Genomic DNA, 27,715 nt, shown 5'->3' with positions numbered 1-27,715 from the left:
GGCGGGCACCGGGCGGCGGCGGCCAATGGGCGCCGTGGAGGGGCGGGGCGGCGCGGACACGGAGGTGGCGCCGGGTCCCGGTCCCGGTTCCGGCCCGGGGGGCCCCGAGCCGCGCTCCCCGCCCGCCCCCGACTACGAGGCGCTGCCCCAGGGCGCCGCCGTGTCCACGCACATGCTGGCGGGCGCCGTGGCGGGCGTCATGGAGCACTGCGTGATGTACCCCATCGACTGCGTCAAGGTGCCGGCGGCGCGGCGGGCGCGGGGAGGGAGGGGACGGGGCGGCATACCGGGAGCCCCGGGCAGCGTSTGACCAGCCGTCCGGCCGGGCCCGCCCTGTTTTGCAGACGCGGATGCAGAGCCTGCAGCCGGAGCCCGCCGCTCGCTACCGGAACGTGCTGGAGGCCCTGTGGCGCATCGCCCGCACCGAAGGCGTCTGGCGGCCCATGCGGGGCCTGAACATCACCGCCACCGGCGCCGGCCCGGCGCACGCCCTCTACTTCGCCTGCTACGAAAAGTTAAAAAAGACGCTGAGCGACGTTATCCACGCGGGGGGCAATAGCCATGTGGCCAACGGTACCGGCCCCGCCACGCCGGGGAGGGAGGGGGTGGGAGCGGCAGGTCTGGCGGTAGGGAGGCCCGGTCCCGCCGCGGGGTCGGGGTGCCGTGGATGTCCTAAAGCCGTGTGCTCTCTCCAGCCGTGAGCCAGCCGCTCGGTGCCGGGCACGGGGAAGCACCGCTCCGCGCCTGCCAGAGCTGCTGCCAGGTATCTGGTGTGAAGCAGGTTAGTGGCCCTGGCTCGGAAGGATGCTGGTGGACRGGAGCTGCCTGCAGACAAGCCGGGACTGGCCGTGGCCCCGTGGGTTGGCAGTGCCAGAGCTCGCCCCAGGAATGCCACGTGGTTTCGGAGCCCGTCTCACCATGGCGCCCGTTACTCATCTCAAGGACCTGCCACAGTAGGGAGAGCATGGGGCAGAGGGGAGAGCAGGGCACGTTTCGCCCTTGGCAGGCATGCAGCAGAGTGCCAGCGGGTTTCTCCGTGGGCCATGGGGACAGTCACCATCTGAAGGYCCCCAGGACGTTGGCCTGTCCCCCAAGGAGAGGGCACAATTGAGTCCTGGTCACCCTATGAGMCTTGGTGGCCTGTCACAATCTTCTTCTCTTTCTTGATGTCACTCTGGGTGGGAACCCCTGAGGACCAGCCTGCCTTTTGAAGGGGACATAGCGGTCACCTCAGATCTCAGCCTTTTTCCAGGGGCCTCCTTGGCCGGGGACTTGGGGCTGTGGTGGAGCCCCAGAGTCCCTCACCTTTCCCCCYCTCACATGTGGCAGTTCTTGTTTTGCAGGTGCAGCCGGGTGTGTAGCAACGTTGCTCCACGATGCAGCCATGAACCCTGCTGAAGGTAACGATGTTCCTGGACTGCTGGGGAGGGGAGAATCAGGGTCTGCCCGAGCCTCTTGGGTCCCCTCTGTGGCACGAAGGGTGCTCTTGTTACTTGCCYGACTGCAGGGATTCTCTTGTGGCTCTGGTTAAAGACCCTGGTGGCTCCTTGTTATGGACAGGGTAGGTAGAAGAGAATAATTTGGGAGCACAGCAAAGCACAGCTTGGGAGGAGCTGGGAGGGCATGGGCCTTTCACCCAGGAGTTTGGCTGGGAACTGTTACTTGGAGGAGGAGAGAAGGCAAGAGGGATGTGATTGGCACTGCTGAAGTGATTCCAAGTGTGTGGAAGTTGGATATTGCTGTGATGAGAACTCAGGAAGATGCCGTACAGTTGTGGGTCTGTGTTCAAGAAGAAAATCAAAAGAGTGCRGTACAAAAACATGCTAGAAAATCTGGGAGAAGGGAGATGTTTTGAAATGTGTGGAAGATGCTGATTTTGATGAGCCTGGTATATATGAAAATGGTGTGGAGAGTTTGCAGTATAAATCCATGAATGCGGTGGGAGAAGGAGAAGCAGTGAGGAAAGGCCAGTTGTGAAGGTATTTTTCCCTCTTAAGCTTGGAGGRCTTGTGAAAGTGCAGGCTCCAGCTGATCTGGGCCCACCCAGCACAGCTCGTGCCTCCCCACTGCAAGGCTGCGACCATGAGCTGCCAGACTATTGTCATTCCTTCTCTGGAGCTTCTCTTATCATGACTCTAATAGATCAGCATAATGTCATTTGAGCTCCTTGTGGTCACATTGAGATAGGGGGAGGTGGAACCTTGGGGCAGGCTGTGCTCTGAGCTCTCCTGTCCCTCTCTTGGATGTGGTAGGGGGGTTTGGCATCTGCATCTTGCCCTGGAGCAGCTGCATTTCGGCAGTGGCTGCTAATCAGTGGGCTTTGTAGTGGGCTCTGCAATGAGCTGTGGTTATTCTGGGCTGCAGTGGGGGTTGTGGGGGAGGGACAGTCGTATCCAGGTCCAGAGCTGTCTGGGAAATAAGAGACTGGGTGCAGGGGCTGTTCTTCTGAGTGMTAGCTCTGCAGCAGTGGATAGGGAAACATTTGCTCGGGAGCCAGGGTGGATCTGGAGTGTAAGCAATGGGATATCATGATGTCGCCTGGGGCTGTGGCATGTGAGTGGCTTCACAGTGGTGATGTGTGTGTGACAGTGATGCCTCAGCACATTTAAATGCCTGGTGTCCTGTCTGGAGACAGGAGGGGCACTGGTGGTTGGAGTTATCTGTCTTCAGCTCTTAGGCCAGTGTGACCAAATTCCAAGCATTTGGAGGAAGCCTGGCTTCGTGTTTACCCTTCTCTCTCCTCTTCCCCTCCGTGCCTGTGTCCTTGCTGCTGCTGCTGCCACCGCCTGTCCCAAGTGGTCAAGCAGAGGATGCAGATGTACAACTCGCCTTACCAGCGTGTCATGGACTGTGTACGGGCTGTGTGGCGCAACGAAGGGGCCGGAGCTTTCTACCGCAGCTACACCACCCAGCTCACCATGAACATCCCCTTCCAAGCCATTCACTTCATGACTTACGAGTTCTTGCAAGAGCAGCTCAACCCCCACAGACAGTACAACCCAGGCTCCCACGTGGTCTCCGGAGCCTGTGCGGGGGCTGTCGCTGCTGCTGCCACTACGCCTTTGGACGTTTGCAAAACGCTGCTCAACACCCAGGAGTCCCTGGCCTTGAGCTCCAACATCAGCGGACACATCACAGGCATGGCTAATGCCTTCAGGACGGTGTACCAGGTGGGCGGTGTGACCGCCTACTTCAGAGGGGTCCAGGCCAGAGTCATTTTTCAGATGCCCTCGACAGCGATTGCCTGGTCCGTGTACGAGTTCTTCAAATACATCCTTACCAAGCGCCAGGAGGAGCGATGGGCTGGGAAGTGAGCCAGAGCCAAACGCAGTTCCAGACCTGCCTCACATCCCCTCCTGGTTTGTCTCCTGACCCCTCTCCCTTTGGTTTGGTTTCTGTTGAAGAGAGGGGGCAGCGAAGCCCTTTGGGGTTTAGCGATGCCGTTTTTTGCCTGCAGCTGTTGCAGCTCTGCTCAGGCTGCWCAGCTTGCTCTCTCCCAGGCTCCTCTGAGATGTCCTGCTGGGAGCTGCAGCCCAGGTCACATCCCCTGGCACTTTGGTGGAGCTGTGCTCCTGTCCTTCCCTTAACCACATCTCACACAAAGCTCACCCCTCCTCAGAGGGGAAGGTGAATGTCCTGTCCTGCCCCTGGCAGGGCCAAGCTGAGCTCGCAGTTGCCAAGGAGGGGGTGACGGCGGGATGCTGGGGGCTTTGCCTGGCTTTTGGCTGAAGCAAAGTGTAAGCCTTGGCCGTTGTCTTGTAGCACGCACACGTGATGCTGACTGCCTCAGTTGTGGTGGTGGTGGTGGTGGTGGTGGGCAAGGGGAGGATGGCACTTGAGGAGGGAGCCTGTAGGTTTGTTCTTGTTCCTGCTCTTGACACCTCCAATAAAAACAGTTCTGCTCTATCCTCATGTCCCATTCTTACTCCAGCATGGCCCAGCTCCCAGCGCTGTGCCCTTCTGACTGTGCCTGGTGCTGAGCTCTTTTGACAGATGCCAGAGCAGGGAGAGAAGAGCAGTCTGGGGGTGCTGGTGGGAGAAGGGCCTGTCTGACCCAGTCACCCTGACAGTATGCTGGGATGAGGGTGTTCCCCATCGCCTTTGGCTCATGCTCCATCACCTGCTGCTGGTGTGGGKTGTGACCCCAMAGGAGAAGCTGAGATTTATGATCCTTGGCCAAGTAGTCCCACACCCTCAGTCTGACCGGGCATCCTCAGGATACTTGCAAACTGCTCTGAATGGAGGTGTTGGCTGGAGGGGTTGTCTGTCAGGAACAGCACAGGAATTTGGTGCTCAGTGAGGCTGGAAGGCTTTGTGCCCCTCATATAGGAGATCTTGGGCGCAGCGGAGCTTTTGCCCCATAATTTTGTTAGACTAGTTTGATGCTTGATGAGCATCTTAAAATTGCAAAAAGTGCTAATATCTCTTCCAATCTAATGGTAATTAGAATAAGTTGGTTTTTTAACAGGTTGTTAGTTGTCTTGATACCGGTTTGTTTTAGGGTCCCACCCAACTATGGAGCTGTGAGCTGAGCACTAAAGTATTGCCTCATTGTACTGACCTGCCCAGAGCAGATCTCTGGGTTTCTTGAACAAGGTGCTCATGGGTGATGCCTGACTCTCCCAGTGCATTCAGGTGTGGCATGTGTCCCACGGGGCCRTGCCCAAAATAATTCCCCGAAGGAAATGCATTCACAGCTGTGGTATGTGYTGCCAGTGGGTATCTGGGTCAGATTGGGGCTGCTCCGGAGAATCTGTTAGCCTGGCCTGCACAGAAGACTGCTGGAATGGGCTGTGATGAGGACAAGGGGGTTTTCCTGCAGCTGGAAAAGCTGCTGGGTGAGCAAGGATGTGTTCAGTGTGCCCTCAGTGGCTTTGGGCTCCAGCATGGCTGGAGGGCARGGACCCTGCAGGGAGTGCTTGACACCCTGCCCAAGCCCCAGCCCAGCCTTGCRTCCCCCTTTCCTTTACACATCTCTTTTGCCCTGCTTCCTGAAGGTGATGAGGGAAGATGAGTGACCACCTGTGGGATTTKTGATGGCTGCCAGGCGAATCTGGAGATGTCCCTGGCACAGAGCAACCAAAGCCACTGYTCTTCAGCCTGGGTCCACCTGGGTTGTGTGCTGTGCCCATCCTCTGCTCCCTGGCATGGGCTGCAGGCTTCTGGTCCCCGCTTTTTTTTTTTGCACAAGCAGAAGAATCAGAAACTCCTTAAAGACACAGAAGCCATAGGAGATCAGGAACTGGAAGTTTTCCCGCTATTTCAGGAGCTGGGGCTTTAAGAAATAGTCTGAGTATTGCAGGATTTGGCAGCTCCTGCAGCTCCTCCGCCCAAAAGGGAGAAGCAAAGATGGCTGGGAGAGACCAGGGCAGGATTAGGTYGGAGGGCAGGGCATTAGACAGTTTGCAGAAGATGGTACAACTGGGCTCTGCCAGGGTGGATCTCTCTGCCCAGGAGCTGAAAGCCTTGCCTTTAGCCCACACCRTGTGCTGGGGCAATGACAAACGCCATGGAGGGAAAGGCATAAATGGACTGGGGGAAGATTTCCACTATTAAATCCATCAGCTGCTGGAAGAAGCTCTATAAATGTCAGCGGGTGAAGGCAGGGTTGAAAGTGTCTCCAGGATGTTTCCAGGAATAACTACCCACAGAAGTGCTGGGGGAGGGAGCGAAACCCCCAGGAAAAGGGAGATGATAAGTCAGCACAGCCCAGAAACGCTGTTACGTGAGCAATTGGCCTGAAGCRTTCCCCTGGCAAGGGCACAGCCTTTCTGCTCTCCTGGTGCTTTGCCAGCTTACCCAGCAGCAGCTGGGTGTTGCCCAGTGCAGGCAGCAGCAGCTCTGCAGGGAATGGCACTGCCTGTGATGGGWTTGGCACTGCAGGGACAGTAGAGCTGCTGTGGTAATTCCCAGATATCCCTTGGGCCAGGCCACAATAGACAGGAACAGTTTTGTCTGCTGCCATCTCTGAGCTGAATGCCTGTCACAAGCTAAGGGCTGGCCATGGCAGCGTGCTGCTGCTGCTCCCCAGCTCTGCCAGGGTGGGGGTGTTCCCTTGCCAGACAGACTGGTTCCTCTGGCACCTTCGGCATGACGAGATGCCTGGAGGCAATGGAGTTATTGGCTGGCTCAGCTCTGGCCACTGCCTTTCCAAGGTCTGATAATGCCTCTCWGCATAGCCTTGCTGCTCCGGGTCTGTCCTATGGCCTCCTAGGTATTTGGCTGTGCTTCGAGTGAGATCTCTCCTCCTACAGCCTCTTCTGAGTAAAGAGACTATTTTTGGCTTTCCAACAAGGAAGCTATGCTCAGCCCGGCAGAGTTTTGGAGACAATTTCTTGTCCTTTCACTCCCCTGCAGGATCTCCAGCCACATCCAGCACAGGCAGGGATTTGCTGCCTTGCCTTCCTGTGCCCCACAGCCCCTCGAGCCCTGTCCTGCCCCTGGTGCTGGTGTGTTCTGGTCGGGTGAGCCCTGCAGAGCTGGGAAGCACCACTGGCCTGGCCCCGCTCCGGGTGATAGATYCGGGGCTGCCGCAGCTCTGCTGTGGCACAAGACCAAACTATTTCAGGCAGCCTGAGGCTGCAGTGCCAGGAGCAGCTCAGGAGCTCCCARCTGCCTTCCTGGGTAACTGGAGATGACTGCACTCCTGCAGGTTAGGGGCAGAGCTGGGGTGAGGGAAGCTGGGGGCCGAGGGTTCATCTTACTCCAAGAAGAAGGGGAGATCTCTCCAGTGTCTGTCCCGTACCTTCAGCTGGGGCTGGTGGGCTCCTGATCTTCTCCTGCCTTCATGGCCCCTCACAGGGTGCTGGGGTCCCAGTGCTCTGAGGCTTTTGCCAGCTCAGCTCAGAGGCAGGCAGGGGGTGAGGGCACTGGCCTGGAAACCACATCCTTGTGCTGTCTCTGCCCGCATCCTGGGCTGCCCCGACGTTTCCTGCTCCACAGCCCTTCTGCAGGGTGTGCCTGACAGCTCTGCTCGGTGGGAGGAGGTGGCTGGAGCCCATGGAGAGCAGAGAGGTGGGCTCCCAGCCTCCCACCAGCCCCGTCCTACCCTGGTTAGTCTCTGGGATTCCTCAGGGCTCTGTCAGACCCCAATAAAGTTGTACAAGTTCTCATGACCTCCCGGCCTTACAGCAGTGCTAAACGCAAGCGCCGGGGCTGCCTGGACACAGAGCAGACATTGCCTCTGGTGGGCCTGGGAAAGCCCCTCCTGACCCACGGTGCTGCCTGTGTTCAGCTGGGAGAGACAAYTCTGGGCTGGGCTGGTCCCAGCCTGCCCGGCTCTGTCCAAGCATGGCAGTGCAGGGAACAGCCTGAAAGGCTATTACCCTCTCCAGGCAGGGAATATATCCTGAAAGGTAAAGCTGAGGCTGAAAACCTGCTTTCTTATCTGTGGAGAACCACTAGAAGAAGCAATCCCCTGGGCTGGGCTGGAACAGCTCTTGATAAGTCTGCTTTGATGGGGAGATACTGGTAATACCCATCCTTAGTGCAGGGTTATGAGTGAAAGTTTCCCAAAAAGGGACTGCAAAGTGCCATCTTGGCTGGAGCTGGGGTGTGGGCAGATGGCCTGTTCCACTGGGGAGGTGGCAGAGGTGGTAAAGGACCTGCTTCTGGGCAGGATGGGGGTGGCAGCAGGTCATTCTTGCAGGTGTCCCCACATGAGTGAGGATAGCTCAGGCATGCTGTGAYACTGGAGCTTGGTCTGGGATCATCCTCAAAGGCAGCTGAAGCAATGGCTGTTGCAGGAGATTGGTGCTGAAGCCTCCTCCAATCTCCCTGGCCCAGCATGCCTGCAGACACTGCACTGGCAGCCAGTGTCAGTCTCAGACAAAGCCCCCTGGCGCAGCAGGGCTTTGGGACTGACATACGAGACTCCTGGCAGGCACAGACCATGCCTGGCACAGCTGYGGGGTGCCAGGAGAAATGAAAATCCGAGCACCTTTGGGTGCCCGTTAGACCTGAGCAGTATGTCACCTGGAGCGTGTCCATGTAAAAATGGGAATTGGGCCAAAACTGGGCTGTGCCTCAATGTGGGACACAGCTCCCTCTGGTGAGGACACAGCTGTGACAGTCACCAGGCGATGGACACCGACGGCCATCCTGTGTCCTTGGGCAAGAACATGCAGGGAGGGAGCAYGTGAGCTGGAAGCTGCAGGCAGTGCCAGGGTGTCAGGAGTTTTAGGAGGCTCCAGAATTCGGTGAATTGTMTAATTTTGGGACAGAAAAGATAATCACAGCTGGAAATCTGTTGGATTTCTCACAGAGACATGTTGGTGCCTGTGCTCATCCAGAAGAACACAGCAAGGCACTGCTCGCTAGCGAGGGACCTGCACGGTGGCCAGAGGCTAGGGGGGGGACACTGGCCTTGTCCCCAGCTCTCCCCTCGCAGCGGGGCACGGGTGGGTGCGTCCTTTGCTTCCCGGTGCAGCAATGTTCCCGCGTGGGTCGGGAGTGCCCCAGGGCTCTGCCGTGGGAGACACCGACCTGCCCAAAGCCCACGCAACCAGACCAGCATTCCTGATGTCCAGTCTGTCCCGCTGCCCTTCCTAGYGGGGACACGACACCCTGCCCCGACSCTCYGCAGCSCTCCARGTCTTGTAGGGGGACTAGGGCATCCCCAAACCGAGCCAACATCAGCGACAGAACCCCGCGGCTCGGGATGGCTGGGACAGAAGGGCGTCTGTCGCTCCCTGTCCCCGGGCGGTGGCCGATAGATGGCGGTGGCGTATCTCGCTTGGGGACAGGCCCCGGCAGCGAGTGTCCCTGTCCCTGCTGGCAGCCCGGGGGACCGGAGGATCCCAGGCAGCACCCCGGGACCCCGCTGGCCCCGGCACCGCCCGCCCGCAGCAGCCCCGGGAGCGGAGAAGGGTCGTTCCTGGGGAAGTGTCTGTGGGTTTTATTGCCCGGGCGGGAAATGGTGGCATGGTGCAGCCGGGAAGGGCTCTGGCAGGACACAGGGGCGGCTTTGACCTTYAGCAGCACTCTGCTCTGGAAGGGACAAAGATTCAGTCCCCCTCTGTGGACGGGTCACCCGGATCCTTGGTTGAATCAGAGTGGATCCCTCGTGGGTCACCTGGATCCCGAGCAGCAGCGCTGTGCCTGGTCTCACCACTGCAGGAAGAAGGAACAGCTAAACCGTGCAAGCCCCGGCGCCCTGCTCAGGCAGGTGTAGTCAYCTTGTGATGCAGTGACTCACCCCAGGAAGGGAGGCGGGTCCCTGCCCCGTGTGCTGGCAGGTAATGGGAGAGAGCCTGGCTGGAGGCTCCACAGCACAAGTACCAATACTTTAATTACCTGATCCATGGCTGGCAGCAGCTTTCTTGGCACTGGAGAGTTCTTGTGTGATAACCCCACATTGCCATTRCCAGGAGGAGCTTCCAGCATCTTTGAGACCTGACGGTTCCACAGAGCCTCAGTGGCCAAACAGCCTCAGCAGTTGCCAACTCAAGGGCTGGGGCAGCTGCAGTGGGAAGCTCTGCAGAGCAAGAGCTGCCACCCCAAATAAAGGAGCAAGAGCTGGGCATCACCCTAGCAAACAGCTGGGTCCCCAGGCTCCCAACACAGGCAGCAGGAGGTGGCTACGACCCGGCTGAAGTAGAAAATCAGTGATGTCTGCCCAGATTGAAAGGCAGCCTGACCAGCCTCACTGGGAGCASACATCTCCCTCTGCACCCAGGTGAGCTCCTTGCTGATGGCAGCAAGTGTGTGGTGGAGACAGAAGGATGRACATGAAGAGGGGGAAGTATGACCTCAGTAGTAGGGAGGGAGGGAGGAAGGGAAAAAGATGTCAGGAAGAAGAAACAAGGGCATATCTGTGGTGCTGCAGAAGGAACAGCTTCCATGTGATCCTGAGCATGATGGAAAGGCTACAGAAAACCAGAAAAAACCGGGCTTTGGATAGAGCCTCCACCCAAGAGACAAGTTCTGCTTATGGGTTCCTCTTTGCCCAGGAAACCTGATTAAAAAAACACAACTGGAGTCTGCACACAGAACGGGTCTAAGGCCTGGGAGTTAAAGCCTAGCTGCCCCAAAAGTCCCTCCTTTCCTTTAAATCAGTACACTTATAGAATCTCATCCCTGTTTGAAATCAATCAGCACCTTCCCATCTTTTTTCCCAAACAGCAGTAAATCCCCCAATCAACCAGGAAGGAACACATGCCCTCTGCCCCTTGGCCATGGCCATCCCCATCCCTCCCTCCCTGATGTTCCTTGGGTTACRCCACCTCCACAGTGGGACCATGCCAGAGGAATTTCCACCAGAGATTTCCCCGTGCCTCTCACCCCTCTGCAGGCATCCTGCTTCAGCCTGGGGTGTGGGGGACAYGGTGCATCATGGGCGGCTGCTGCCTCCAGCGCAGCCACGCAGCAACTTCCCTCCATTGTGTCTCCCCGCCCTGGGCCGCCGGTCCAATCTGCAATCTCCCACCATCTCCCTCCCACTGGCCTCTGCCGGCTGTTCCTCCTCTTTGGAGCGCTCCACTTCCGCCACCCTTCTCCAGACCCTCCAGTACGCCGGCTCTTTGTGCTGTTTTATCCTCCCCATCAGCTCAGGGGCTTTGGGCGAGGCTCTGCAGAGGGGTCCCTCCCACTAACCCCTTGCCCTTCCTCCAATCTGAGCTGGTGGGACAGCTGGGATCTTTCCCAGGAATAGGGCTTGCTATGGTGGACATCTAGAAAYTTCCAGCGCCATGCAACATCAGCCTGGAGTCAGGCCTTGGAATCGCCCRGCTGGGCGCTGTTCCAGCTCCGTGCAGGGAGAGAGGGGTCAGGGTTGTCACCAGATACAATTGGGAAGAGCTCAATACTGACYTCAAAACTATGGCTGGGTACTGTTGGTGCTGGGTCATGCTGGTGCTGCCCAGTGTCACCTCTTGCAACGTGGCTGTGGGGTTCCTGTGAGTCCTTTCACTTTACAGAACTGTCTGTGCTCTAGAGACTGTGGCTACAGCCCCAGGCAGCACRCCCCATGCTGGGGCTCTGGTCTCATCCAGAGGCTCTGGGTGCTGCTGAGATGCAGTGGATTTCTAATCAACTGCCATGTACTTTGAGGGGATGTGTTAAGCTGGGAACTCCTCTCACACACTCTGATTTTGGAGGAGCTTCTATTGTGGTCCCAGTTCCTCTGGCTTGCACATTGAAGCATGAACTCACATAGGTCCCCTRTTTTTGCAGACAACAGTCTGGCAGAACATGGAGGAAAATGCAACTCTTTCCTATGGCAGAGACAAATCTCCCCAGCCTGACTGCTGCTGTGAAGAGAGYGCATTACCTTTGTTCTTGGCTATCCTGTTTCTACCCACGAGACCACARGCCCTTAACCACTCATCTCCGAAAGCCAAGAGCAGGGCCTGGGCTTCCTCTCCTRCGACACCTTACTGCCATCCAGCAAACAATCAGCTGGGCGTGCCGCATCCTCTCCCAGCGCCGGCTCCGTGAAGCCTGCTGGCCTCGGGGTGGCTCGCAGGACAGCGGGGTGTCGTGCCGAGCCAGGCTGGGATCTGGGGTCTGTGGGTTGCCTGCTCTGTCCCTGAAGTGGAAAGAATTTCTCCTGTTCCTTTCAAACGGCAGCCCCCAAAGGAGCCCGTTCAGCTTGAATGGTGCGAATGTGCAGCGAAAAAAAAAACCCGGTTTAGCAGCGTCACCGGTGGTTACCTGCGAGGGCAGAGCCTAGTCCTCTGCTCAGGACAGAGGGACTGTCACACAACGCACCTGGGGAGGTCAAGGGGAAGACATGGTGGGCAGCGCTAGGTCAGGGGGTGGAAAACCGAGCCCCTGGTCTGCGTCCGTCACGCCGGCTCCAAGAAGGCTCCGCTGGAAATACCTCCGGAGCTCCAGCGTGGCGGCCCGGCAGATGTGCGGACGGCACGGGAGAGCTCCCGGCGCCTCTGGTCCCCACTGCCGCCCGGGATGCCCCAGCCGGGGCTCTGCGGGTGTTCGGCTCTGCCCGGCACGGCTCCGGCCCCGGTGGCGGGGCTCGGCGGGACCCGCACGGCAGAGGCACGGCCGCGGCAGCGGGGCCGCCACCGCCCCGAGAGCGCCGCGGCGGCGACAGCGGGACGGCGCGATCCGGGACGGGGCGGACAGCAGGAGACCCCGCGGCCGGTCCCRTGGGGCTTGGGGGCCTCGACCGCCCCCTCCCCCTGCAATCGAGCGAAATGGCTGAACATGTAGCAATAATGCCCCGGCATTCAGGCTGCCCGGCCCGGCCGGCCCTAATCAGCGGCCCGCGGACCCCCCTCCTCTTCCCCTGCGCTCCCAGAATGGGGAACAAAACCCAGCACGTTTCTGCAGCCCCCGCGCATAAAGCGCCGGGCCTGGGCCTCAGTGGGGGGCAAAGCGGCCCGTCAATCTCGGCGCCGGGGCCCCTTTGTCCCTCGCCTCCCTGCCACACCTTTTGTTCCCGAATCCAATAAGCGCCTATTCCCGCTACCTTCCTCGGCGGCTCCTTTCAGCGCCGGCCCGGCGGCCACAATGGGCCCGGCTCTGAGCTACACGGCCCCATTCAGCGCCCTTGGCACGCTCACAAGCCGGTCGGGCCGCCCTGCCCCGCGGGCACGACGCGGCGACCGCCCCGCCGCCGGGCACGGGCCGGTGGACGAAGGAGGATCGGGCGGCGAATATTGCACCTGGTTTATTGACTGACTGGGCGAGCTGGCGCTGGCAGTGACCGATACAGAGTAGACAGAGGGGCCGCGGCACTAGCGGGCCCCGCCGTCGGCTTTTTACAAGCAAAGCTGCTCCGCTGGCGCGGCGCGATCGGCTCCGTTCCGCCCGGCCSGCCCGGCCGTCGCGGCGGCTCCGCGGGGCGGCGGCGCTTCGCTGCGGGTTCGGGTGGCCCCGTCCTGCCTCGCCGCTCCGCTCCATCCATCGCCGGCCCCGCATGATGCTCGCGGGAGCGCCAGAGTCCCGCCGCGCCGTCCCGCCGCCGCCTCCGGTCCAGGGCGCGTGGCGCGCAGCCGGGCTGCGGTGCGGGTGATAACGGGGCCGCGGAGCCGCCGAGCCGTCCTGTCGGTCCGCTCCCGACCCTCAGTGCGTGCGGGCTACCAGGCCCGGATGCCCTGCAGTGCGCCCTGGCCGCAGGAAGGCCCCGCCGCCGCCTGGTGCAGCGGCTGGCCGCCGCCGCTGAAGCCCCCCAGGCCGCCCACGTTCACGAAGGGGCTGGCGGCCGCCGCCGGGCTGCAGGCGGCTTGCATGGACGCGCCACCGGTGCCCGCCGGGTAGGTGCAGCCGTAGCCGGGGTTGTAGGAGGCAGCGTTGCCGTAGCCGTAGGCGGGGAAGCCGTTGTAGGAGTAGGGCCCGTTGTATGCCGAGCTGTAGCCCTGCGACCCGCCGAGGCACGGCTTGCCGTCACGGACCAGCACGGGCACGGCCACCCKGCGCGGCGGCGGCGGGGCCGCGGGGCCGCCCAGCTCCAGCGACTTGTCCTGCCGCTGCCGCTTGCACTTGTAGCGCCGGTTCTGGAACCAGATCTTCACCTGCGTGGAGGTGAGCTTGAGGCTGCTGGCCAGGTGCTCCCGCTCGGGCGCCGACAGGTAACGCTGCTGCTTGAATCGACGCTCCAGCTCGAAGACCTGCGCCTGGGAGAAGAGTACGCGCGGCTTCCTCCGGCTCCTCTGCTTTGGCCTCTCCGTCTCCTCCGCCTTCTCCGCAGCGTCCAGCGGCTTCTTCAGGACGCAACTTTCTGTACAGGGGAGCACAGGTCACCGCTGCGCCTCGCCGACGCCGGGCGCTCGCTGCTCCCGACGGGCCCCACCGGCGGACGAGAGCTCCGCGCCGCGCCCCGGCCGATCCCGCGGCACTACGCGCCCGTCGGGGCACCGCGGTGCGGGCGGGGAGGCAGAGCTGGGATAAGCCGTCTCCGGCACCGCCTGTGTTTGCGAGGGCCCGATTCAGGCGGCGGGACCGGGCATTTTACCGCACCTCCGGGCCKGCTGCGAATTTACCGCTGCGGCACCGCGAGGAGAGCTCCGGGCCGGGCTGCGCACAGCGCCGGGCACCTGCTCTCCGCCGGGCCCCGCCGTAGCGGGTGTGGACTGGGCCTAACCCGACCCGTTCCTCCCTCTCCGCTGCCGATTTTGCGAAGCCGGGACCTGATCCGGCACCTCCGGATTGGGGCCAAGCGGAGGCACTCCCCAGGGAGGAGGCGAGCGGGGCGCGGAGGAGGGCGGTGGCAGCCCCGCGATGTGCCCGTCCCGGCTCGACATGGCCAAGGGACATGGAGCGAGCTGCAGCGCCAGGACCGSGGCTTCGCGGGGCGATGCTCGAGGGCTGGGAACGGACCACGGGAAGCCAGTGCGGACCCGTCCCGGTGGGGCGGTGCAGTGCGGGGGAGTGCAGCGGAGCCGATACTCACTTGGGTCGCGGACCGCGGGGTCCAGCTCTTCTCCCGGGCCGGGGGCCTCGCAGGAGCCACGCAGCACGGCGTGAACGTAGTTGTCGGCGGAGATCCGAGCGTCTGCCTGGCTGCCGGGCGCTGCCATGGGGCTCAGGTAGGAAAGCTTTTCCTCCTCCTCTTCCTCCTCGCCGTCGGAGAAGCGGGCGCCGTCGGCGGCCGCAAGCAGGCAGGCAGCGGGGTGGAAGTGGTGCTCCAGGTGGTGCGGGAGCTGGGCCCCATAGTGCGGGTCCTGCTGCTGCTCCAGGTTGAGGATGTCTTTGACAGAGAAAGGTGTGGAGGTGACGGGGCTCGGTAACATCATCGGGGCAGCGCAAGCGGCCAAGCAGTCCCGCGGGCCCGGCGGCGCTCGGGTGGCTGCTCGGGGGGGGAGCGCCGCGCCCGGTGCGGGGGGAGCAGGCAGCGCCGAGAGACGAGGGGCCGCGCCTGCTTCTAAGTTGCCTCCATTAGCTCGGCGCTGGGGGTCTGCGTTTTGTTACAGCTTCTGCAGGGACAGCCAAAGGCTCGGGAGCCTCCTCTGCCCCGGGCCGGCACGTCACGGCAAGGAGGGGCCGGGGGCGGCCTCGCCATTGGAGGGAGGGGGAGGCAGAGCCGGCCCCCTGCCCGGCTCCGGCCGCCCGGCCAGAAATAGCAATGTATTAAGGCTGCACTCGGGGAGGCCGCTTTCCCGCAGAGCRCCCCGCCGGCCCGTCACCCTCCCGGCCGGCGCGGGGACGGTGCGCCGGGGTCGGGGTCCCCGCAGAGAGCAGCGGCCGCCGCCGCCGCGGCCCCCAGTGCTAAGCACGTGTAGGTAGGTAGGGACCCCCGCCCGGGCGCGCCCCGCTGGCCCTTGCCCGCACAAGGCTCGGTCCGGCCCCGGGAAGGGCCGACATGTGCGGCCCCGCCGGCCCGGCCTCTCTGCCCCACCAACACGGTCCCGCAAATGCCTCCCAMTGCCCAGGACGCGTAGCGGAGGGGAGTTTTCGTCTCCGCCGCCCTGCACCCCTCCCGGAGCCGACGGCGACCCCGCCGGTCCCGGACGGACCGTAGCCGTGCGATGTACACGTAGCCGACCCACTCCGCATCCCCTTCCAGCCCCAGTCCCCCCGCCGGTGCCCTMGCAAATACCCCCGGGATGGGCCAATCTGCAGGCCGGTCCAGCTCGCCGCAGTCGGTGYGACACGCGTCCGCACAGGGGAAAGCGCGCTTCGCCGCCGCCGCCGGATCGGGCCCCGCAGCCCGCGACCGCCAGGCCCAGTCGGGCGGACCGGGCCCGGCCGGACGGGCAGGCCGGGACCGCGGTAACGCGGGGCTGGGTGGGGAGCGCGATACCGTGATCGTCGGTGTTTTCTTTCGTTGTTTTTCGTTTTCTTTCGTTTCGTTTCGTTTTGTTTCGTTTCTCCCGCCGGTAACGGGCAGAAAGTGGCTCCGCGGAGCCGCCTCGCCGCCGTGCCGGCGGGTGACGAACCGAATGAGCCTTCCGAGCTCTTCCGCACTGAGGGCGCCCCGGCTATAGGGCTTCACCGGGCACCGACTGAGCCCCCGGTGATGCGGACGATGCCGAGGCCCCTCGGCGCTCCCCGCGGCCCTCGGACTCTTGCAGGGGCTCCGAGCTGCCGCGGCGCGGGCAGCGGGCGCACCGAGGGAGGGGCAGAGGTTCCTTGGTGAGATTTTTTCGTTGTGATTAAAATCCTGCTGCCCCGCAGGGTTTGGATCGGCGACGGGGCGAGGCCACCGGAGCCGGGCGCGTACGCCGGGCAGGTGAGTGTCCCAGCGCCGGGGCTTCCCGGGGTCTTCCCGGGAGTTTCCCTCGTGTTGTTAACGTCCGGCGGCTCGGCCGTTTAGCSGCTCTGTCGGTGTCCTCGTTTCTTCGTCTTTCTGCACGCCCCAGAGACGTATTTACTGGCGGCGCAGCCCGGAACAGRAGCCCAAGTCTCGAGCACTTCGCCGCATCTCATGTACTACCGGTGCCGCGGTGGGACCGGTTCCCGTTCCCCCGGCGCATCGGACCGCTGCCACCGAGCAGCCTTAAACCCCTCGCCATATAAATTCGATTATTCGGTCTCTTATCGCTGCTTCCCGCCCGCTCCCCCTACGAGACGCCTTCCTGCGATCCGAACGGTGGACGGGGAAGTGCGCCCGCAGTAAAGCAGGCCTGASCGGGGCCCGTCTCTGCCCCGTGCCGCTGGCGCGCAGAGGAGTCCGGCGCTGCGTCGCTGCCGGGGCTCCGAAAAGAATTAGTAACAATTAGCTCTTATCGGTGTTACACATCCGCCACCGTCCCGGGCCGCTCCCGCCCGCCTCGGGGCCCCCGTCCCGCGGAGGTGCAGGCGCGGGCCCCGGCGGCAGCGCGGCGAGCGCCGGGCTCTGCACAGCGCCGCGTTCCCTGGGAGCCCCATCGCGGCCGAGCTTCGCGGCGGGAAGGACAGCGTCAAGGGCCGGTGCCCTCGCTGGTGCCGGCCATAAAAACTGCCGGGACACAGCCGATGTCCGCCTGCCCGTCAGTCTGCGGGAGCGGCAGCCACCATTCCGAGGGCCAGGGCCCGGCTCGGCAGGGTCTGGCTCGCTCCCGCAGAGGGATCCCGGACGGGCCGATCGCCCGGCGCGGCCTGCGGGCTCTGGGAGCCCAGATCGGAGATAAACGACGCTTCGGGACGTCTCCCCGGCGGTGCGAGTGGTTCTCCCGCTGGGACCCACTCATTTGTGCTGCTGCCGGTCACACGGACTGCTCGGRGAACCCACGCCCGGCGCAGGGAGCAAAGCCGCGACTGGGCCTTTTCYGGGCCGCCTCATCCTCCGCCGGTCTGCCGGTGTGGTAACTGAGCCCGCGCTTTCCCCCCCATGCCAGTATCCCCTTTTTGGTGGAGGCCGATCGGCGGTGAGCTCCCGGCTGGGAGAGCCGAGGAAGAGGGGAGATGGCCGAGCCCGACTGTGCCCGTACCGAGGCGGCTGGCGCCGAGGAGCGCGACCGGACGGGGTGGGTGGTACGTAGGTATAGAAGCCAGGGGAAGCAAGGAGCAGGGCAGCCCTGGTACCTGCCGGCGGGTRTCAGCCCCGGGATGCGGCTGCAGGGCTTTCCCAAGCCGGCTGGGCTGGGGTCATCGGGCTATTAATGGTTATTTTATTTATATCATTAGCGGCGTCCCCTGAGCTCTGTTTACAGCAGGGCCTTGTTGTCCCGGCCGCTCCTGCGCTCTGTTTAGACAGGGGATTATTGTAATGGATGGAGCTCGCCGTGCGGATGCTGCAGCGGAGCCAAGAGAGCCAAGAGCCCCCCCGGGCCCGGGGAGCGAGCATCAGCCCTGCTGCGGCCCGCGGCTGGCGGGCGGGCGAGCAGCCCGCTCCCGCCCGAGGGCCCCGGCCGCAGGCAGCCCGGTAGCAGCGGCCGCGGCCGGGGGCCTCRCTCGGGGCGATGCTATCAGCCCCGGGGCTGCTAATTGCTCCATTAGTCTCGCGGGTGCGGAGTGCTGGAGCCGGCCCCGCGCTAATGGCCGTAAACAAACAAACACGCTAATCCGGCCCTGTCTCCAGCCTCCGTGCTCGGGGAGCCAACGGGGCACGGCGGCGGGAGACGCTGGGCGGGCGGTACCCACCTGCCCGCCGCCCCGGGAGCCCGGCGGCCCGCGGGCTGGGGCCGCGGCCGGAGCGGACCGCGCCGCCGGGAGCTGCCCCCCGCGCYCGGCTCTATTTACACAGAGCCTGCCCTTGTGTAAACGCTGCGCGCCGTGGTTTATCTCAGGGCCCGTCTGGTTCTCGTTCTCTGTCAGCAGCGCCCGGTGAAGGATGGCCCTTTCCCAGGAGCTCGGTTCTGATTTATGTGAGAACCGCAGCGCGCCGGGGACGCCCCCGCACGGCGGGGCCGGCGACGCGACGCGGAGAGGCGGCGGGTCCCGGGGCAGCGACCCGCCGCTGGTGCCGCCGGTGGGACCGCGTCTCCTCCAGCCCGCACCGGCCCCGCACGCCTCGGTCACCTGCCGGCGGTGGACCCTGGTCTGGTCCGGCACGGCACGGCACGGCACGGCGCTCCGCCCTCTCCCGGGTCCGGCTCTCTTYGCACAGCGGGCGCGCCCTGAGGGGTTCCGCGGGGAGCGGACACGGAGTGGCCCCGCCGCCAGCTCCCAGCCCAGWCCCACTCTCTGAGTGCGCCCACCTTGTCCCAGCTCTTGGGGAAAAGGATGGTGTTTATCCCTGCCCTGCCGCTTGCATAGGAATGGCTCATTTCCACAACTCTGAAAAGAAACTGTATTCCTCAGGAGAGCAGAGGGCTTCTRTAGGCAGCGGAGCCGGATCCAGGCAAGGGATACTCTTCCAGCAACAGTCTGTCTCCATTTCCCTCTGCTGTGCTCAAGCAGTGCCTAGACCATCTAGTTCGTTTGGGTTTGCCCCTTGACACCTGCCTGTACCTCTCCAAATCCTCAGAAACAGCTGGCTTGGTTTGGCCAAGAATCACCCAACTAATGCCCATTTTCTTGAGAAATACATCACTGCAAATATCTTCTTTTCTTCRGTATTTTTTTTCTCCATTGATATTGGCTGATTTACTTTTTCTTCACAGCTCTTGCAGGGATGCAGGGCCTGGAAATACGTCCCGAAGCAAAGCCTCAATGAAAAATAAATGTGTTTTCTAAGGGTCAGAAATAGACTCTAGCATCCTACACATATTTTTTCAAGGTGGGAGGTTGATTTAAGAGATACCAGTAGCTGTGTGGAACATTCAGAGTTAAACACTTTGGGGGATAGAAGCAGAAAATACAAGGGTGCTGCCCACTGCAGCAAGGGGAACTCAGTGGGCTGGGACACCAAAAGGAAGATTGCCTTTGATTTCAGTGCCTGATGGGCCTCTGAAACTGAGGCTGACATGTTGAGCTTGGTGAGAGCCAMCTTGCAGGAGCAGGTAAAGGTCATCCTTCATCTAAAGCAATGCAGGATAAGAGATGCTAGAGCCAAGGACCCCTTCCTGCCTGCTTTTATTTGGCATCTCTTGYGCACAAAGGATATCCAGGATTCACAAAGCCACCCTGCTGCATAACACAGSCCCATGACTGTGGACGTGCAGAGGGTAGCAAAACACCTCTTCCTCTGGAGTGGAAGCTGTCATAAATCACAGTTACTGACCGTGCCATGAGAGGGTCCCCTGTCCAGGAGAAGGAGGACACTGCTGCAGGCACACATACACCACCCTGTTGGTAAAGCACATCACACAGCCTTTCTGGGAGCATCTTGCTCTGTGTCTAAGAAGCCATTGCTCTATGTTTGCATGTCCATGAGGTTAAGAAGCTGRGCTGAAATTCATCCTTCAGCAGAGGCCCAGCACGAGGCTTGCTCCCCGCTCACATCCACAGGCCTGCGTACCACTTGCATCCCATAGGGCTTAAGTGGAGCCTAAGTGGACCCTGGGCCTTGTGCTGGCGACCTGCCCAGTRCTGGATTTCTGCTCCAAGCCCAGGCCTGCTGCTCTGATTCATGCACATAATCCCGCTGAGGTCAGCGGGTTTCATCCTGCTCCCACCACAGCCCCTGGGACAGTTCACACGAGAGTGGCAGGGTCAGGCTCTGTGTTTGCATGTGCCATAGAAAATGGAACAATTAAGATTAAACCAATTAAATTTTAACAGGTCTGGAAAGCGTTTTATTACATAATAAACTGGAGGGATTAACCGTGTCGAGCTTGGCTGTGTGTGTGCTGGTGGAGTGGTTCCTCGCTGTCCGCAGCACTCGGTGTTCCTCGGGGCTGGGGACCTCCCCGTGCTGCCACTGGGCCGGCTCGCTGGCAGCACACGGGGCTGGGAATGCAGCTGCACGCTGGCTCCCGCTCCTGTCCAGCACTGTCCCTGAAGCATTCTGGGTGCAATGCTTTTCTTAGCCMGAGCAAAGCCTTTTCTAGAAGAAATTTTGCAAATTATGTGGTGGATATTTTTATGGCTTTCTTCGGGGAGAGGGAAAGCCTTGTGCCATGTACAGGCATGCTGGTGAGGGGAGAGTGGCTGGTTTGGCTCTGTGCAAGGTGGTGACAGATTCCTCATCTTGGAAACAGAGCTGATAAGTTACTCTTGTTTAGGGCATCTGCCTGGCAACCAGTCCMCACTTCTCTCCCTGCTTAATCAAGATTCCTCTGGCTGTTCCCATGTAGATGAAGCCATCCTGGCCATGGCTACCCGCGGAGCTGGCAAATCTGTGCAAGAAATGGTACACAGSTGGTTTGCCAGGCTGGGTTCAGGGTAATTGAGCTGAGAAAGGATGCAGAAACCAGCTTTGGCAGAAATTAACGCTTGCAGCCTTGGCTGAGTGCATGCACAGGGCGGTGCACAGGACTCTCTGTGGTGACACTCCTCAGCTCTGCTGGCATTTGTCTGTAGGGGCAGACATTTGCTCTGAGGGGCACCCAGGGCCTGTAGCTGTTGCCCTTTTTCATCTTCTCAGCTCTAACTCACTGCTGACCAGCTCRGGAGGACTGACACAAATATCCCCTGCCACGCAACAACCTGCATTAGGGGGCTAGGAAGGAAGATGGGGCTGGGGAAGCTCATCATCAGCTCATCATCTCTGTCTCTTGTGGGTAGATATGAGTCAAAAGCCTGCCAGGCTCAGCCCAAAGGTATTTTGCATGATGCTTCCAGATGCCACAGCAGGCCAGCTTCCAATGCTGTGGTGGGTTATTCTCTGGAAGTGGAATGGTTGCTGGGGTGGGGACTGTGGCATGCTCAGGGACAGTGGAGGCAAACAGCTCCCTGGCTGATTACCATGCCTGGAAAGGTTAATGGTGGAGCATGTGCTTGGCCTGCACACGTCTAATAAATACCCATTCTTTCATTTTTCTTTGAAATACTTTCTGTATTTAGCCATGGCTGCTCATGTGGTTCACTCCTGAGCCCAGACCCTCGCCAACAGCCACTGTATTAATAGGGCAGCCCCTGTGTCCTGCATATAGCAAAGCAGGTAGGAGATCTGAAAGCTTCTGTTAATAGTTTATCTCTCAGTCCGCCTAATTAATTATCCTGGCAATTACTGCGCAGAAACTGTTAGTGTATCCTGATGATTCAGAACTTTCTAACAACAACTCTGGACCAAACTATAAACTGTTTTTCTGTCTTGGAGTGGAGACTTAAGAGAGGACTCCTAATTGTTCTCATCCCCTCAGGGGCCAGAGCTGGATTATCCCACACAGGCTTCTCTGCAAACTTGTTTTCAGTCTATCGGTGGGCCCTCTGCCAGACCAAAGGGATAGGGAACTCAGTTTTCCAGATTTAAATCCCCCCTCCACCCTTCCACTCCACTTACACCTCTGAGGAAGAGCATGGATTAGAAAGGATTTGCCCTCATGGGGCTTTGGTTTGGGTTTCTGATGGTCTGCCCTTAAAAGCGTTGCCTTTTTTGTTTTATCCCCATGTAAACCTGACTCCTCGCTTTACGTAGAGAAAGGGCAGAAGTGAAGTGCTGTGTTGCTCTGAGAGTAGAGATCTCCCATTTCTTTTGAAATACCTGCCTTTAAATAGTATTTCCTCTTGGAGACAATGGCTTAACATGAAGGACAAGCAGGTGGGGATGGTCAAGGGGGTGTTTCAGGAGCAGGACATGGCTGGACCCCTCCTGCTGTGGTTGCTGTGCTTCAGCYGTGCATACAAGAGTCTGTGGAGCTCAAAGGTTCAGCCAAAATGTGTTCCTGYGCCAGCACTGACAGAGCAGCCTGATCTCTTGATATGGCTCCTGTCTTGTCCCCATGCTGCTGATGTCCCAGCACACTGGAGACCATGGGCATCCATGTGTGGGATGCTCTCCCCRGGACCCAACCCTGTGCTCTCTTGARCCCATCCTRCACTGTGAATGACCCGTGCAGCGCCGCTGTGTCAGGCCAGCGGGCACTGGGGCCATASCAAAGGTGGTGGGGAGTTCACATGGGGCCAAAGGAGCTCTTCCCTTCCTCATCCCTCCCTTTGCCGGGGTGGCAAAAGGCCACGCCGCCGGCCATGCCCTGTCCTGCTGGAAGCACTGACGCCTGTCTGGCTGCCAGGACACCCGCCAGCCCGTCCCAGGCACGTTCCCCACTCCCAGTAGCATCGAGTGGGCTCCGTGCCGCATCCCAGGGCCGCCCTGGGCCCAGGCTCTGCTCTCCAAACATCCCTCYCGCCGTGCACCCGTGGTACCCCCGCGACTCGCCCACGTCCGCCCCGCGCACCCGCCCTTGCTGACGGTGGGGAAAGTAGGAGCCGTGTCCTTGCGCTGACCTTCGTCTGACCTTCCAGTAACGCTCGAGAAACCCTCGGAAAGGCTTTCTCATTGTGCAGCCCCAGGGTTTCCAGGGAATTAGTCAGCAGGCTGGAATTGTGCTCTGTGTATGTGACCCCCCCCTCCCTTATCCCCCCCTCCTGCCTCTCCCATCTCTGGAGCCGGACCGGTCCAAGAGATATGTTGCCAGGGTGACAGCGAGGTGTGATGGATGGACAGAGAGTGGCTGTGGAGTGGCAGGGCCGCTGGTCAGTAACCCAGGGCTGTGTTTATAAGAAGGAAGAGGCTGTTTCCTGGAGCTAACATAATGCAGCTCTAAAAAAGGCAGGGGAAATACATCATGCGAGGGGAGCGCGGCCTGGGGAGGGAGGGCCACGGGGAGCTCAGCACCACAGCGAGCCTCCAGGTCAAGGTGCCTTTGACAGGGGCCTTTTTTATAGGCCATTTGCGTGAGAGTTYGCTGCTGTTTCTCTGCAGCCCTGACAGCGGCTCAAGGCCCAGCCGGGATTTGGGGAGGGTCTAATCTAAACTCGCCGATTTCCAGCCCTTCTCCTGCAGGACCCGCTGATTTATTTGGAAAATAAATAATCGACACTGACTATTGTTTCGTTGCTGTGGAGTGACAGTCCCCCACCCTGGCATGGGGCTGTGCCCTATCCCACGGTGGGCACTCAGAGGAGAGGGAGCTGTGCAAGGACCCTGATGCTGAGAGAGAGAGGGGCTTGGTTTGCTGTCCCCATCCATCTGTCCCCACCTCACCATGCCCGGGAAGTGGTGATTCTTGTAACCATGGGGCATCACTCACWGTGCTCATTGTGCTGGACTCAGAGCTGGGGCAGTGCTGACCAACTGGAAAGGCAAGGGAATATCCCACCCTCCTTCCCAAATGCCAGCTGTCACAGTTTTGCTCCCTTTAGTCGCACTGCAGGTGTGTGAAGCTCTTGTGTCCCAGCACTGGCATCTCCCCTGGTGTGTGACCCCACACTCCCGCTGCTCCCACAGCAGTGGGGTGAWCCCCACAGCTCATGCTCCCCCTAATGTCACCCCTTCTGCTGGAGGCTCTGGCTGCAGAAGAAGGTTCTGCTCCTGGTGCAGCAGACAAGGGTTTTAACTCCCCAGTCAGGCCTGAATCATCACGACTAACCAGAAAGCAGCACCCCAGAAAATAGACCCTGATTTTTCCCTACCACCAGGGAAAAAAAAAAAGGAAATCCAACTTAAGTATTTCAGAAAAAAAAAACCTTCACACAAAAAAATGAAAAAAATCTTCACACAAAAATATGAGAAAAAAATCAAGGTTCATTTTGCTGTAGGTCCCACCATTTTATGAGTAGGCATATTTGTTCTACTGCAGCTGAAAAATTATTTAAATGTTGGAAAGTTTTTCTTCTTTCTTCAATTACTTTTATTCTTACAACACTTTAATGGCTGAGGAAGCAATGCTGCATTTAGGGTTTTTCTTTTTTTCTTTTACAAGAGTGCTATAATTTTGTAAAGCACGAGCGAAGGGAATAAAGGATGAGAAAAGAGGAGGAAATCCAGCGCGAACATGAGGCAGTCATCAGGCAGCTTCAGGGCAGAGGACAAAAAGAAGGCAAGGAAAACATGGGAACACAATGCTTTCAAATTTCAAAGAGCTTTCTGCTTTAGAAAAACTGAAAGGAAAAATATTTTTCAAAATATCTTGTTGAAAAATTAAAAGAAATTGGTTTCCGTAGAACAGTTTTCAATCTAATTCCTTTTAAATTTTAATCAATTTCAATTGATTTTCAAAATTTTCAATCAAAGAAAATTTTAATCAATTTTTTACAAAATAAGTGTAAGCTTTGTAATTTATTTTCAAATCATTAATAATAATTCTACCTCAATATAATAATAAAATTCGGCAATTTAAGTTTTTCCAGCAAATATATGGGTTTAGTCCTGTCTTCACTAGTGTGGAGTAATTTTTAAGTGGAGCATTTTTTTTGGCTGAGGTTTTTGCTTGTCCATTTTTTAATTGGYGGAGCGGTCTGTCTTCGGTGTTTTCATACTCCCCCTGCTCTGATTCATGCAAATACTGCCACATGCCCGAATTCCTCAATGAGTTCAATATTTATCATAAAATAATTTTTTTTCAACCCAGCCTGTTCACTGTCTAAATCCACTTTGTAAATAAGTATTTGATGAGTATTTGTATATTTAATGTTTGCATTGTTCTAAGTGACTTTCAACATCAGATTCTCTCACTCATTTCCCCTTCGAATTAGCACATTCACAGGCACTTACATATGAATTTGCGTTCACATCAGATTTTATAAAGCTGCATTTGAACCACTTGCAAAAAGAACCCAATCCATATTTTGGAGTTATTTGGTTTTGTCTGACAAATCCCTCACAGCTGCCAGTGCAGGGAAAGTCAATCCATATTTCTGGAAGCCCTTGTGCTGGCAGCCTGGACAGTGCTGTGTAACCACGCTGGTCCCCGAGCAGCCCCATCCCCACTGCACGGATGGCACAGATCAGCCGTGAGCATGGGCTGGTTGGTTTTGGGGTTTTTTTGTTTTTTTTTTTTTTTTTTTTTTTTTAACGCACTTTTTATTACCATTTTCGCACCCAGTTCTTGTCGGATTCTGTCGGCCGCCCCTGGCACCCCGGGACAAATTCTGCCCAGGGAGGAAGCAGGGCTGGGGAGGGGCAGAGGGGGCTCGTCTTTCCAGCCCTGCAGATTAAGGCCTCCTCTGCGAGCCTCCCCAGGTGGCCACGATCTCTCTAAAGGACTTGTCCCTGTGCCGCAGTAAGCTCATTAGCTAATTCCCTGATTACGCGGCTTCAACTGAATCATGTGTGCTTAGGCTGCCAGGGAGCCCCTCGCACCTTCCTCCCCAGCTCTTCTCCCTTCCTCCTAACCCACTCCTCTTTGTTTTAGCTAAGAAGGTGAGCTTTTAAAAGTGCCCTTGCCCAGCCATTTGGAGTGTGTGCTCCTCCCTGGTCCCAGTCTCGGGGTGCCTGCTGTGTCGGGGTGGCCACAGGCAGGACCCCACTCGCCCGGCATTGCGGTGCAGCGCTCTCACCTCTGCACAAGGGGCTTTTCGGGCCCGTTCACATTTCCATCTCAATCTCAGAGCCCAGCCAGGCACAGGCACCGAGGATTTTGTTCAGGCAAAGTGAAACTTGGGGAGGTTTCTGGGAAGAAGGTCGTGGTGTGAAACAGCCATGGTGGAATGCTGCTTTTTGCATAGTCACCCTGGGTTTTGAGAGGGTCAGTGGGCTCCTGCCCCCTCGTCCCCTGACCCCAAACGTGTCCAGCTCTCACCTGGAGGTGGGGAGTCAGAGCTGTGGGGCCAAGCCTTTTTCCCTGAAGCATGGAGAGCCTGGGGACCCTCTTCCCTCACCGCCTGCTCCAGGAGAAGCCCGGTCACAACCCCTGACTGGGGAAGAGGGATGGAGCCAGCAGCCCACCCTCTTCCTTCTGSGGGGCCACACACCGCAAAATCCACCTCGCGCCGGCRCTTTCCGGCCCTCTGTGAGAATGTACAGTTTGTGGCTCCTTCATTGACTTTGAAGAATGTCCCTTTATTCACAATGTTATTTCCTTTAATCACTGTGAGGTTGCAGGAAATCTTCTTGGAAAATTGTTTCAGATTGGCTGGAATTACTGTACTGTTGCAGGGATGGAAAACTCACTTGAACTTGTTTTCGTTTTACCCTAAAAAGTCACTGTCCCCAGAAGGTTCAGATGAATTTGGATAAACATATGAGTTCTGAGGATGTAGTTGTTGTTGAGCATTTCTTTTCCCTCCCTTTTTTTTTTTTCCCAAATGAATCTTCGTGGCTTTCCAAGTTCCTGAGCTTTACTCAAGACCAGGGGTGCAGAACTAAAGGAAAAAGGGACCTTTGGCATAAACAGATCATAAACAGACTGAAGACAGGCAAATACATCATTAAATGACACAACACAAGAGCAGAGATGATGAACCAGTAAGTGACAGCTTTGGCCATCAGCTAAGAGCTCAATCAACCACATTTTCTACCTGAGGATTTCTGTGCTGGCTGACATAGAAAAGAGGAGATGTGTTAAATATTGACTTTCACAGGAGTTTAGCCCCATTTCCACATTAAATTCTTGAATTCTTGTGAGTAATGGAGAAATGTGGTCTATGTGAGTGTGTGACTACATGAGAGCTRGCTGGGAAAAGGTATTGAAAGGGCAGTTTCCCATGCTCAGTCCTCAGACAGGGCCTGGGCTTGGTTTAGGGGTAGTCAGTGCTTTCATCAGCGATCTTCACCTGCAGCACTGGTCTGCAAGAGGGATTTTCTTGAGAAAGTGAAGAAACCTGAAATAAACCTGCTGATAAGAACAAATCCAAGACTCTTATATGAGTTGGGAAACGTCAACCTCRCAAGCACTGGCTGGGGAATGAGCAAGGTTGCTCTGTGGGAAAGTAGCTGGAGGTGACAGTGGGTCCCGCAGGGAGCGTGAGACAGCAGCAGCCCAAGTGAGAAGAGCAGAATCAGAGCACGACATGTAACAAGGTGTTTGTAAGACACCTGATGTGATCCTGCTGCATTTAAAGAGTGTCAGACTCAGCACTGAATCCCACTTGGGGCTCAGCGTTTCAAGTTGCTGTTCTTGGAGAAGGCCCAGGGAAGAACAAGATCAGAAATTCAGAAAACATGACATACTGGAGAAGGCTGAAGGGTAGCTTCGTATCACAACWCAAAGACTACRGGGAAATAAGATAAAAGTCTTTAAATGCATAAAGCCCTGCTACAAAGTACGAGATAATGGGCTATTCCTTKTTTCAGGTGGGTAGAAGAAGAAACCATAGACTCACCCTGCAATGATTGTGGTAAAAGAGATTAAAACTTGTTTTGCCTGGGAGCCGTTAGAGGCTTCTTTTAGGAAGACTTTAGACAAAAGCTCCACCAGGAAGGATTTGATTTGTTTGGGGGCAGGCAGACAGGCTGGGTGACCTTTCAGGGGCCTCCCAGGCTTATTTTTTATAATTCTGTGAATACAGATACTAAAAAGAGGGAAGATAATTTTGCCTGTGGCCAGTCTATTCAGGACTGGTCCTTGCCAGGTGTGTTTTGCTTCAGTTGTGAATGTTTCCATTAGCTGTTTTGGTTTTTTTTGTT

The 27,715-nt window shown here is 58.4% G+C and overlaps 2 protein-coding genes across 2 annotated transcripts; one reads left to right on the top strand and one right to left on the bottom strand.

Moving 5' to 3' along the window:
• Window positions 1-44: 44 nt before the first annotated feature.
• SLC25A28 (solute carrier family 25 member 28) lies at window positions 45-4,465 on the top strand. The gene is made up of 4 exons (XM_057380757.1): window positions 45-238; window positions 345-573; window positions 1,344-1,400; window positions 2,797-4,465. Exons 1-4 carry the CDS (start codon window positions 173-175, stop codon window positions 3,312-3,314), a joined length of 870 nt encoding a protein of 289 aa, XP_057236740.1. The 5' UTR covers window positions 45-172; the 3' UTR covers window positions 3,315-4,465.
• Window positions 4,466-12,632: 8,167 nt separating this feature from the next.
• NKX2-3 (NK2 homeobox 3) lies at window positions 12,633-14,736 on the bottom strand. The gene is made up of 2 exons (XM_057379269.1): window positions 14,354-14,736; window positions 12,633-13,681 (listed from the first exon to the last, which is right to left on the bottom strand). Exons 1-2 carry the CDS (start codon window positions 14,694-14,696, stop codon window positions 13,041-13,043), a joined length of 984 nt encoding a protein of 327 aa, XP_057235252.1. The 5' UTR covers window positions 14,697-14,736; the 3' UTR covers window positions 12,633-13,040.
• Window positions 14,737-27,715: the final 12,979 nt, after the last annotated feature.

The sequence above is a fragment of the Malurus melanocephalus genome, unplaced genomic scaffold, assembly GCF_030028575.1.
Source record: "Malurus melanocephalus ecotype Western Australia unplaced genomic scaffold, MMel_1.1 scaffold_12, whole genome shotgun sequence".
NCBI classification, from domain to species: domain Eukaryota; kingdom Metazoa; phylum Chordata; class Aves; order Passeriformes; family Maluridae; genus Malurus; species Malurus melanocephalus.
This window is presented reverse-complemented; position numbering and strand designations above follow the sequence as displayed.